This window comes from Arachis ipaensis, chromosome B03 (assembly GCF_000816755.2).
Source record: "Arachis ipaensis cultivar K30076 chromosome B03, Araip1.1, whole genome shotgun sequence".
NCBI lineage: Eukaryota > Viridiplantae > Streptophyta > Magnoliopsida > Fabales > Fabaceae > Arachis > Arachis ipaensis.
In genome coordinates this window covers 126,177,403-126,189,729 of record NC_029787.2, presented here as the reverse complement: position 1 = coordinate 126,189,729, position 12,327 = coordinate 126,177,403, and the positions used below count along the sequence as shown (strand labels likewise).

The 12,327-nt window shown below is 36.6% G+C and overlaps 2 protein-coding genes and 1 non-coding gene across 5 annotated transcripts in view; all 3 read right to left on the bottom strand.

Annotated features, from left to right (window-relative positions):
• The window catches only part of LOC107633980, a 5,038-nt gene extending 2,730 nt beyond the window's left edge, over positions 1-2,308 (bottom strand). The window contains exon 1 of the mRNA XM_016337567.2: positions 1,509-2,308. Within this exon, the coding sequence (XP_016193053.1) occupies positions 1,509-2,102 (594 nt within the window). The 5' untranslated portion in view covers positions 2,103-2,308. The remainder of the gene's footprint in view (positions 1-1,508) is intronic.
• On the bottom strand, positions 3,933-11,981 carry LOC107631918. Of its 3 annotated transcripts, none has more exons than XM_016335510.2 (3): positions 11,504-11,981; positions 5,061-8,586; positions 3,933-4,421 (listed from the first exon to the last, which is right to left on the bottom strand). In XM_016335510.2, the coding sequence occupies exons 1-2, from the start codon at positions 11,831-11,833 to the stop codon at positions 5,128-5,130; spliced, it is 3,789 nt and encodes a 1,262-aa protein (XP_016190996.1). In that variant the 5' UTR covers positions 11,834-11,981; the 3' UTR covers positions 3,933-4,421; positions 5,061-5,127. The 3 variants fall into 3 exon arrangements, with proteins under 3 accessions (XP_016190996.1, XP_016190993.1, XP_016190997.1); XM_016335507.2 differs by having other exon boundaries at positions 3,933-4,489; positions 11,504-11,980; XM_016335511.2 differs by lacking the exon at positions 11,504-11,981 and adding an exon at positions 8,766-8,857 and having other exon boundaries at positions 3,933-4,489.
• On the bottom strand, positions 12,045-12,116 carry TRNAW-CCA. The gene has a single exon. It is a non-coding gene; the product is annotated as a tRNA-Trp (tRNA).

The following is a 12,327-nucleotide window of genomic DNA, read 5'->3' as shown; positions in this document are numbered from 1 at the left end:
CTTACCATTTTGCTTATTTATTATTTATTTATGAAAAAGTCTCAGTGCAGTATTTTCATTGAAATTTAATTAGTATTTAATTATTAAAAAATGTGTAATTCTACATCATTAAACAACAACTTAAAAAATAATTTAATTCTATATTATAATTTAATTTTAAAAATTACATCAAATATTAATGCTATTATTTTTTATAAATCAAAAACTCAACAAAATAATTTTTAAAACTTTTCAAACGAACCCTAATCCTTTTAAATAATTGGCCATATCAAATTTTGAAAATGTAGGAGATGATTTATTCAACATTGTGTGCTGTAAGGGGGAGCCAGCAATAACAAAGCAGAACGCGGTTGTTAGCTGGTGGCGGTGGACGCGGCCATTAGGTGGCCAAAGTGAAAGTGCTAAATGCTAATCTCTTCAGGAACCACATGAGCCAATCACGTGCACCACCACCCTACGCTGCTGCTTCACAGTTCATCAAACCAACTATTTCTATTTAGGACTCATCTTCAAAATTCATGTGACATTTAATTTTAATATTTAAATTATATTAATATTCTTTAAGATCAAATTAGAATATCAAATTTTTCTTAGACCAAATTATTTTATGACATAATCCTTCGTAAATCAAACATTAATCTTCTACTTTTGTATTTCTAGTTTCAAATAATATCTACAACTACGGTTGGGCATTCTACGATGCCTATAATTACGATGCCTAAGAAAACTATGTTTTGATCCTGAATTTCAGTGATGACATGTAGGAGTAAGATTATTCAATAATTAACTGGTATGCAAGATTTGGAGTTGGGCACGTGGATTTAGAAAGTCATAGAAGTTGATTTGGACTTTTCTTAAGCTGAAACTGGAAGGTGTTCATAGAAAACAAACCTTATGTAATTTACAGCCTTGGAAAGTGTTTGGGGATACGGTGAAAATGAATCTTTAGAAAATAAAATTAGGAATAAGTTTATTTAAATGTTTTAATAAAACGAGTGTGAAAAATAAAACACCTATCTGAAATAAAATTGTCGACATTTTATTTAAGTGTAATTTTGATGGCAAAATATTTAAAAAAAAAAAAAAGAATTGTAATGTGGATATAGAGCATTTGAGAACTCGTAAGGAAGCCATAGGACGTCGTCATTATATTAGTGCAGAGGTTTTGGCCCAGCATTGGCCAAACACCGTCGCCATTTCGTGGCGGACACTGCTCTCATCACCATCTAACCCTACGTTTAATTCCCCCATCTCCACCCACCCATAATCAATCCAATCACAAGATAATATCTACTAATTAATCACAGATGCTTTACCATCGTTATATTTAGAAAAACTTAAATGCCATAAGTCATCATATCATAAAAATTTGAATAAAAATATTGCTAGCTAAACTTTCTCTTTTTTATATTTTAAAAATATTAAAAATGGTTAATATTCGGTTTATTTATTTAAATAAATAAACAAATTAGAGAATCAATATTTTCAATAAAATCTGAGAGACGTACCGTAAGCTGCAACTCCGCGGGGTCCTCACACAGCGGCAACGACGACGGAGATCTTACATAAGAATCAGAAAGCGCCGCCACAGAAACAACCGCATCATCATCATATCTCTCTTTGGAAAAAGATCCAACTATAATGTTGTCAACAACCTCCACAGTCCACAAGATCCAAGAGTGAGTGGTGGAACTATGAGGATCGTCGTGCGTAACTGAATTCCTCCAAGGCGGAGTGCCACCGTTTCCCCTAAGGTAGGTCCCACACCAACTCCTCAGCTTCACGTGGTTACTCAACCCTTCCCTTCGTGGCTCCCACTCGTACTTCCAACTCGAACCTGCTGCGTCCATCTCCGACTGCACCGCCCGGTTTCCGGTCATTCCTAGAAGGAACGCTGTGTCCGTTGCCTTCAGGTACAGACCGTGACAGCTCTTGAGCCGAATGCTGTGGCTCTTCCCTTCTACTAACTCCACCTCCCATATTGCGTTCTTCGCCGAGCTTTTTCTGCTCTGGTAGAGGCCTTCGCCGTCCTCGTCTGCGATTAGGTACTTGCCGAGGTGGCTCCGAAGCTTCACGGATTTGGCTTTGTTGAAATACTCCATTGCTACGTAGTTGAATAACGTCTACCAAGTGTTCGATGAATGTGCTAAGTGAAAAATGATCATATATCATATATCTACTAATAATCTAATATGCTACAAGTTGACCCGGTGGTCAACAATAACATACGGCATTACTTGACCCGCACATAAGAATCATGGAAACTTTAAAGAAAACATGGAACGAAGAAACAATTTGTTACTTGGAGGTATTAGCTAACCGACAAGTTCCTTAATCAATCTTCTTATAACATAATATATATCTATTTATAGCCTCAACAATACGAGTATAGTAATCAGATTTATGGTTTTTGCAATATATATCTTATTTTCAAATAAGACTAACATAATGTCAACTTTTCAAAAAAATAAAAATGAAAAAGAAACACACAAAACTATGAATGAACAGTGGTTTGACTCCAAGAGATACATAGCGATACCAACCCAAGTCTAGAAGACATAAGGGTAGTCAACGTTCAAAGGAAGACCAGATGATGCTACGTTGCAGTATGCAGATTCTGACTTCGATAAACTTGGTCTTTGCTCTTGCCATTATTCAAATAAGTAACAATGTCCTAATCAAATTCCATTTTTCCTATGTTGTGCGTAAACTAAACAGCGCGGCAAAATCACATCATTACAAGATCTAGGAATAATATATCCTTGTTAAGTGGGAGAGAAACAGCAGAGGGAGTGGCTTCTTCCTCTGCTCGTTCTAATTGGATTATAAACGAACCAAATTTGTATAAATATTATTAAATCACGAATATATATTATTAAAGTTCTTTAGCAACATAACTTCAATGTAACGTTAATAAAATGTAGCTAGCAAAGTTGTTCACATACACATATATTCTTAATGATTTAATACAGTTAAACCAGAACAATAAAGGAACAAAGTTCTGCAAGAGGACAAAACGGATGAAGAGGATAATTTATAAGCTTTGTGAACGAATTTAGTCGTTAGCAATGTTTGTTATATCTATTCCTTAGACATTTCTATAGGTATACTACGACTTGTTATAATAGGCATTGGTTGGTGTCCCTGCCATTGCATTTCTTCCTTTGACTCGTCTTATAGCCGACGGAAACAACAATAGAAAGGGGCCAACAACAACGTCGATATTTCTAAATTAAAAATATTATGAAAAAATCAACTATTAAATCATATATATATAGAAAGGGGCCAACAACAACGTCGAATTTTTATATATTATCAATATATCTTTTTATTGCATGCATCTCATATGAGTGGTAATTAATCACTCATTTTTTAATTTACAAATAACAATTTTTTCTAAATTGCTTATCTTTCTTTTTAAATAAGAAAAAAAGTTATTGAATTCTCAAGCAGATTGTTAGGAAAAGTTAACTTTATATTATTATAAATCAATAAAAATGATAGCTTCTGGAAGATAACGGCAACTGGAAAAGTTATTAATCCCCAAGATTTTCACTTTAGAACTGCCATTGCGTTAAGGATTCAAATCCAAAACAGTCAACTTCTTTGTTTTGGTCTGGGCAAAACTGTCAAGTTTTTTTTTTTTTGTTTCCCACGGTATCTCCCAACCCGACAGGTCAAGGACTAATCCGTCGCGGATCTGAGCTCCATTCAAGGATCTGCCGCTGGCCAATGAGTTGCTGCATGCACAAGGCAGGATTCGAACCCCCCGACACTTGCTTAAGCGGACGAGTGAGCTGACCACTCGACGAACCCAAGTTTAAGTGGGATATTCTCCCAACTCCACCGGTCTTTTAAAAAAAAAATCGATGTTTTTTAAAAGAAAATGAAGATAAGAAAAAAAGAAGGGGGAGGGAAGGGGCTCAGATGTGAAGACTGAAGAATCCAATGAAGATTAATTGCCAGTGGTGTGAATAATGTCTGAAACTCCTCAACAGCAACACAAAAAAATTATAATACACATAATCTTCCTCAGAAAAGCTAGCTTCGAATGTACAGTGGTCGCATTCTATAAAACAACACAATACCACCATACGCGGTTTACAATAAAAGACGGATTCAGGAAAGTGGAATCACAACACTAGATCAAAGTCACCCTCCACCCATTCATCCAAGAACACAGAGAATATAGGCCCGTGCTCAAGAATAAAAGTTAAACTTACATGTGAAGAATGACTGGAAATCAATAAGAAAAATGAATGTCCATCTTACTTTTGGGAAACTCTAAGACTGCTCTCAAGCAAAAAGGAAAGATCACGCATCTGAGAGACATTAACATTTCCACATCATTACCTTTTGACCCTACTTGTGCAGTGGAAACTTCTCTCGAGTCTCATCGCCTGGTATCCACATCAGCCAGCCTGGACATGCAACATATTGGATAAATTTCTACTTTTCGGTATGAAAGATCAACATGTAGGTTTGTAGGCTGACCAAAAACCACATCAAGAAAACACATCATCAGTGATAATATGTAAAGCCTGTCCAGGGTTTAAAATGAAAAAGGCATTTCCAAGGTAGACAGTACTGGAAAGGATAGATATGTTGGGCCATGGATTTTGTAATGAATGATAAATATTAGAACCATCCACTAATTTGTTCCTTTCTACACCATCTCTCCTTTGTACTATCCACATGCAAGATGTAAACCCTTGTTGTAAATGCTAAGAACTATTCCATCAGTCAAAGTCCCGTTCAACTTGTCAAACCAAACAGAACAAAAATACCCTTTAACACCTCTCCAATATCAAATTTAATTGGCTTAACTAGACCATCAGTTTCCTCGCAAGACTTGCTGTATAGACAGACATTCTTTTTAATGAATCATATACAATACTACTAACATAATCTGAATGATTAACCTCAACCATTAGTGTTGGAACATAAAAACACATTCTACTCCTCCCACTTGTATTACAAGTGGTTGAAAGCTTGAATTCACTTACACATACTTTTCAAAAAGAATAACAATGCATCTGAGTTAATGTCAGTCAAGTTACCTGTTTGTAGAAGCAGCTTCAGATTGTGTACTTGCTGCAGTAGTACTCTGTGGGCTGCTAAAACGTCCTAAAAATTCACACTATGCGATTTGTTTGAGGAGCTGAACAAATTCAAGACAGAACTTTGCTCAGAAGAAGTCTGAACTGGTATTGAAATAGTGCCGGAAGAATCTCGTGTAGTGGCCTTTTGTTTGAAGCCATTCCAAATATCATCAAATGAATCAGAAACTACATTAGTAGTTTTGGGATCATTTGATTTTTTTTGGCTAACTGGGCATAGGTCATTTTGCATCCAATCAAAACTTTGAAGTTGAACTGAAGTATTAGCACCAACTTGTTTTTTGGTTTGATGAAAATCAGAAGTCACAGATTGCCCAGAATATGAAGCATTACTAGAAGGATTTTGTGTAACAGAGGAGCCGGTAAAATCATTCCAATCATCAAATGAATCAGCACCTTCATTAGCAGTCAAAATACCAGAAGCCTGTTTTTGGCTCCCCTGCCATTGATTATCTTGTTTCCAGTCAATATTTTTAGAGGAATATTGTGCATTGGCTGATCCAATGAAATCATTCCAGTCATCAAATGAATCAGCATCTTCATTAGCACCCTTGGTATCAGTTGTCTTGTTATTTTTACCTGGCCATCCTTCATCTTGCATCCAGCTGAAATCTTCAATAGAAGAGCTATTACCTACTTCTGTTTTAGTTTGATGACAATCAGAAGAAGTCTCAGATTTCCCAGCTAGAACATTTATCTCAGAATATGAAACACTACTGGAAGGATTTTGTGTAACAGTGGATCCAGTAAAATCATTCCAATCATCAAATGAATCAGCACCCTCATTAGAGGTCGCAATACCAGAAGCCTGGTTATGGCTCCCCTTCCATTGATCATCTTTCGTCCAGTCAAAACTTGATGAGCCACTAGCACCAACTGCTATTCTTTTATCATCACTATCCTTTGCAAATTCAGATTTGCCCGTCTTGCCAGTTGTCTCAGAGTTGGAGGGATTACTTGATGAAATTTGTGCATTGGCTGATCCAGTGAAATCATTCCAGTCATCAAATGAATCAGCATCTTCATTAGCACCCTTGGTGTCAGTTGTCTTGTTATGGCTATCTGACCATCCTCCATCTTGCATCCAGCTGAAATCATCAATAGAAGAGCTATTACCTACCTCCGTTTTGGTTTGATGAGAATCAGCAGAAGTCTCAGATTTCCCAGCAAGAGCATTTATCTCGGAATACGAAACACTATTAGAAGGGTTTTGTGCAAGAGAGGATCCAGTAAATTCATTCCAATCATCAGCTGAATCAGCATCATCATTAGTAGTCACAATACCAGAAGCCTGGTTATTGCTCCCCTGCCATTGATCATCATTCATCCAGTCAAAATTTCTAGATGCACCACTAGCACCTTCTGATATCTTTTTATCATCATTATCCATGGCAAAGTCAGATTTGCCAGTCTCACCCTTTATCTCAGAGTTGGAGAGGTTACTGGACAAATGTTGTGCATTGGCTGATCCAGTGAAATCATTCCAGTCATCAAATGAATCAGCATCTTCATTAGCACCCTTGGTATTAGTTGTCTTGTTATTGCTACCTGGCCATCCTTCATCTTGCATCCAGCTGAAATCTTCAATAGAAGAGTTATTACCTACTTCTGTTTTAGTTTGATCACAATCAGCAGAAGTCCCAGATTTCCCAGCTAGAACATTTATCTCAGAATAAGAAACACTACTGGAAGGATTTTGTGTAACAGGGGATCCAGTAAAATCATTCCAATCATCAAATGAATCAGCACCCTCATTAGTGGTCGCAATACCAGAAGCTTGGTCATTACTCCCCTGCCATTGATTGGCTTGCATCCAGTCAAAATTTCTAGGTGAGCCACTATCACCCCCTGCTATTCTTTTATCATCATTATTCTTGGCAAGTTCGGATTTGCCAGACTCACCTGTTATCTTGGAGTTGGAGAGATTACTGGACAAATGTTGTGCATTGGCTAATCCAGCGAAATCATTCCAGTCATCAAATGAATCAGCATCTTCATTAGTACCCTTGGCATCAGTTGTCTTGTTATTGCCACTTGGCCATCCGTCATCTTGCATCCAGTTGAAATCTTCAATAGAAGAGCTATTACCTACCTCTGTTTTGGTTTGGTGAGCATCAACAGAAGTCTCAGATTTCCCAGCTAGAATGTTTGTCTCAGAATACAAAACACTACTGGAAGGATTTTGTGTAACAGGGGAGCCAGTAAAATCATTCCAATTATCAAATGAATCAGCATCTTCATTAGTAGTCACAACGTCAGAAGCCTGGTTATTGCTAACCAGCTGTTGATCATCTTGCATCCAGTCAAAATTTCTAGATGAGCCACTATCACCTCCTGCTATTATTTTATCATCATTATTCTTGGCAAGTTCGGATTTGCCAGACTCACCTGTTATCTTGGAGTTGGAGAGATTACTGGACAAATATTGTGCATTCGCTGATCCACTGAAATCATTCCAGTCATCAAATGAATCCTCAACGTTATTAGTACTCTTGGTATCAGTTGTCTTGTTATTGCTACCTGGCCATACGTCATCTTGCATCCAGCTGAAATCTTCAATAGAAGAGCTATTACCTTCTGCTTTGGTATTGTTAAGATCAGCGGTAATTTCAGATTTTCCAACCTGCTCAGTTATATTTGATCTGGAAATAATACTTGAAGGATCTTGTGCACTATCTCTAGCTGAGCCAGTAAAATCATTCCATCCATCAAATGAATATTCAACCGCCTCAGTAACAACAGCAGCAGTTGTTTTATTATCACTCCTTTGCCATTGGTCATCTTGCATCCAGTCCAAATTTCTGGTAGAGGAACTGGTAGCGCTTTCTGCTGTTTTGGTATCATTAAAATCCACGTTCAGCTCTGGTTTGCCACTCTGGTTAGGTACCTCTAGGTTAGAAGTTCTCCATCCATCAACCTGAAACCAATCATTTCCTTTGGACACTGAATGATTGAAATCATCTTTCGAGGATCCAGATACTGTATCTTGAACTTTAGAATGACCAAATGATGACTCGGGCTCTTCATTAACTGGACCAGAACTAGCGGATCTAAAGTTGGCCGCCCAACCAGAAAAGGAATCATCACTCTGATCTTCCATAGACCTTGTAGGTGTAGCCAATTCTGAAGCTTGGACATTCTGAAACAAACTAAGATTTTCACTAGCTTGGATGGCACTATAAGAAGCAGTATCACCCACTTGATCTCCGAAAGCCATTGTCTGTCCAGACGCATTTGAATCGGATTCCCTGTGATCGAAAAAACCATCAAGATCAACTCCAGCCAAACTCAACGAACTCTTCCCCTGGAATGCTTCCGAATCTGAATTACTAGACAGAGTTCTCTCTGCCTCACTTGGCCATCTAATTTCCAAATCTAGCAGCTCAGATAAGGGAATCTCATCTTTAGATTCACTCCTCCTCCTGCTTGATGAATTCTCCTCCTCCTCCATAGGTGCCACCATCTCCTGCAAAAGCACACGAAAACATTATTTTCAAACAAACTACCAAAACTATTTTTATACCCAAAAAAAAGGGCACTGCCATAATTCTTTTATTATTGATGACATAAACTCTTAAAATGTAAATTTTATCTAGTAGCAAATCTTGGCTATATAGGTGCGACTCTGGTAATCCCGTATCCCACCTTTTTGTCCAAGTGTTATATGACCACTGCATTTCAACTTCATGGATGCTAAGTCTGATGCTTCATCTATGTGGAATTGATGTTCTCTGCAGCATCATAGTGCAACATGCATGCATGCTTTGTGACGTGTAGCAGCATGAGTAAATGAACATTGAACACTTTGAATGGGAGGAAGCAAGGGTGCAGGATACAACCTTTTTGAAAGTTTTAAGCAAAGAAGGCAAATACTATTCAAATATGCATGCCTCATTAAATCTTAGGGAGCAGATATCGGAGACATAGGGTAGCTTAGGTTATCCTCAATTGTAGAATATTAATCCAAAAGCAATTATTTCAGCAACCAATTTCGAAAATTCAAATTGTCCAGCCAATCCATGTTTCTCACCTATTATATCTCTATTTATACACTATTCTTCCTCCATCAAACATGCAATGCCAACACAGAACTCAAATTGCTCGGTGAATATCAATCAGTGAGAATCCAAAGATAATTAGCCACAGAAATGGATGAGAAAATTTATATACTCATTACTCAAGGAAGTTAATCCCAAGAAACTAGAGTTGTGCTTCAATGTTTGGGTTGTTAGGCTTTGGAGAGTTCCACCAAAGTGGAATGAGCAAGAGATTAATACCATTGAAATGGTTCTTCATGCTTCAAACTTCAAAGTATTCTCATATTCTTTAACTTCCAGATTAAATATTCTCATATCAAGGATTGCCCCACTATAGATGATCGGTAGTTTCTGTCTGTTAATCTCTGTTACTTAATGAATGTGTTGAGTTGTTTTATTTTCTCAGCAAACTTTATGGGTATTATTATGGTGTCATAAATATCCAAAAATGAAGACTCTTGAATATGTTCCTTCAGAAACATTAATCAATTAAGAGACTTGAAACCAAAACTCATTTCACAGCAGCACATTTTCAAGACCCCCATATACAAACTATCCTTTTACTAATACTGTAACTGTACTTACTGTAAAGCGGATTTAGGTGGAGTATAAAACAAAGACACTCTTTAAGTTTAATGACTGATTCATATTTAATCCAAAGTAGAAATACATATTAATCCATGTTCAAGGGTCGTGCTTATGCTTATTGGCTGCGAATGCTAGGGGACTTCTCATGCAATATTCTATTTAATTTGGATTATAAAGCAACGAAGAACACAAATCCACACATCATGCATAATCTAATAGTTAATATACGCCACTAATTTTGGATGATGCATCAATGCATATGTTAATGGAGGTTTGTATTGGTCAGATAATGAGGTTTATTGACTTCTCCAAATTCCACATACTTCACTTTTCATTGAAAACAAACAACCAAAAAGAAAAACAAAACAAAACAAAACAAGAAGATAAAAAAGAAAGAACGAATGAATGAAAGGAGAAGCTATGAATAAGAATTTGAAAATATCTAAATCATTGCCAACTGTTCCATAAAAATACAAAGTTCCCATATGGAATGAATCTGTGAGATCTTACTAAATTTCCTTGAGAATTTCTCATTAACTTAATCGTAGAGCACTCTATCTTAGTCAATCTGAACCATTTAAGTGGATCAATAATGCCTTAGATTATTTATTGTGGTGCTTTGCATATAAAGCAAAATTACTATCTATCTCCAAAAGTTGGTCATGCATCAATGATTACAACCAAAATTTTAAGAGAGCCATGTTATTAGCAGCTTAAACATTATATGGCCAATTGTATTATAAGTAAGAGTTGTGCTTCAACAAGTTAGGAAATGATCCTACTGTTTAGAAATGTGAAAAAAATACTATGAATAAAAAGTCTAAAGCCAACAAGCCAATTTAACTGCAGTCAAAAATTCAAAATATTGTAAAATTATGTTAGGAAGTTTAGAAATAATGGAAAATGCAAGAAAGAAGTAATGGCCTATTTACAATCCAAGATCCATAAGTCATTGTCATGAAACCACTCATCCTAAAAGCGTAAACTGATAGGAAAAGCCAACATGAATAGTTATATTTCTAGCACTCTCCCTCAAGCAAGAGCCTCTTTTGGATTTGCTTGATTTTTTGCTTAGGCCTTCTTTTTTTTTTTCTTTTATTTGCCTTATGATATTTTTTTCACTTTTGGGGTTCACCAAGAATCGAACCCTAGACCTTTCAGATATAGAGCTCTAATACCATATCATGAAACTCATCCCAAAAGTTTAAACTGATAGAAGAAAGTAACATGATTATATCTCTAACAGTCATCATTAGACAGATGAACATATATCCCTAGAAACATGCACTTAATAGACAGGTTACATAAGTGCAAGATTAAAAGATGAAGGTTCCAATGACTAATCAATGTGAAAAATATTTAAAAATCAAAGCAGTTGCTCCAAGATGAGTTATTAGTTAGTAACAAACATCATATTCAACAAATCTCTATCAAATAAATATGACTGGAATTATCCCAATTTTTTATCACATTTAAATGTATTTATCCCACAGTTCTAGAATTTTTCTTTTTTCTTTTAACAAGAGATATGATGGGTAAATTATATGTAAACATTCTAAGTAGTTGTACATGTAAATAGCATGGATCCACAACTACGCCAATTAAGCCACACCTAGTTAAATAATTTGCACAATTATGCATAAGAATTCATCAAAGTGCTACATACAATTTCCCAAATTCCAGCACTATAGGAGAACAATTTCAACAAATTGATCAGTAGAAAACTGATTATATATAATTAAGGAGATTTGACATTACCGATCCATCGAGCTGAAGGGAATCAAGGAGCCACTTGTAACCGAGTGTGTCCTTGAACTTGATGGGCTCGGGAGGGAGATCCTTGTGAGGATTGGCGCCGCAAAAGACGCAGATGGAGGACTGCACCCCGCGGAGGAGCCTACCATCGCAGTTCTTGCAGCGAAGGTACGGTGGCGAGGGATCGAGATTGGCGACGGTTTCGGCAACGGAAGGAAGCTTGGGGAGGGAGAGTTGGTCGTTCTTGTCGGTGTCGTACCACGAGAGGTTGGCATCTTTGCGAAGCAAGATCTGTAACTGCTTTATCTGATCCAATGGCATCTCGAACGCCATTCTTAGGTTTTCGTATTTCGAGTTTCTTCGATTCGCACTGTGCTCTTCTTCTTCCTCTTCACACTCGCGGTTCAGGATGAAATGAGATCTCAGTTTGTTAGCAGAGCCAAACGACAAAACGCCGCCGTTTTGCAGCTTAAAATGCTCTGAGAAGTTGAGAATAAAATAAAACAAATTTTATTTTGGTAGATAAAAATTGTGATCCGGGATTTGAACCCGACGTGAATCGAACACGCAACCTTCTGATCTGGAGTCAGACGCGCTACCATTGCGCCACGGATCCGATGTTGATGAGTTGCTAACTGATTTTATTTATTTTAATTTATGATATTAATTATAATTGTTCACTAATTTTAAAATTTGGATAAACTATCAAAATCGCGCTAACTTTTTAATACGCTGAGAAAAATATCCTCCAAACGCTTTAAAATGTGACAAAAATTCCAAATTTGAAATATATATTCTCAAAATATTTTAATACAATTATTTATAAA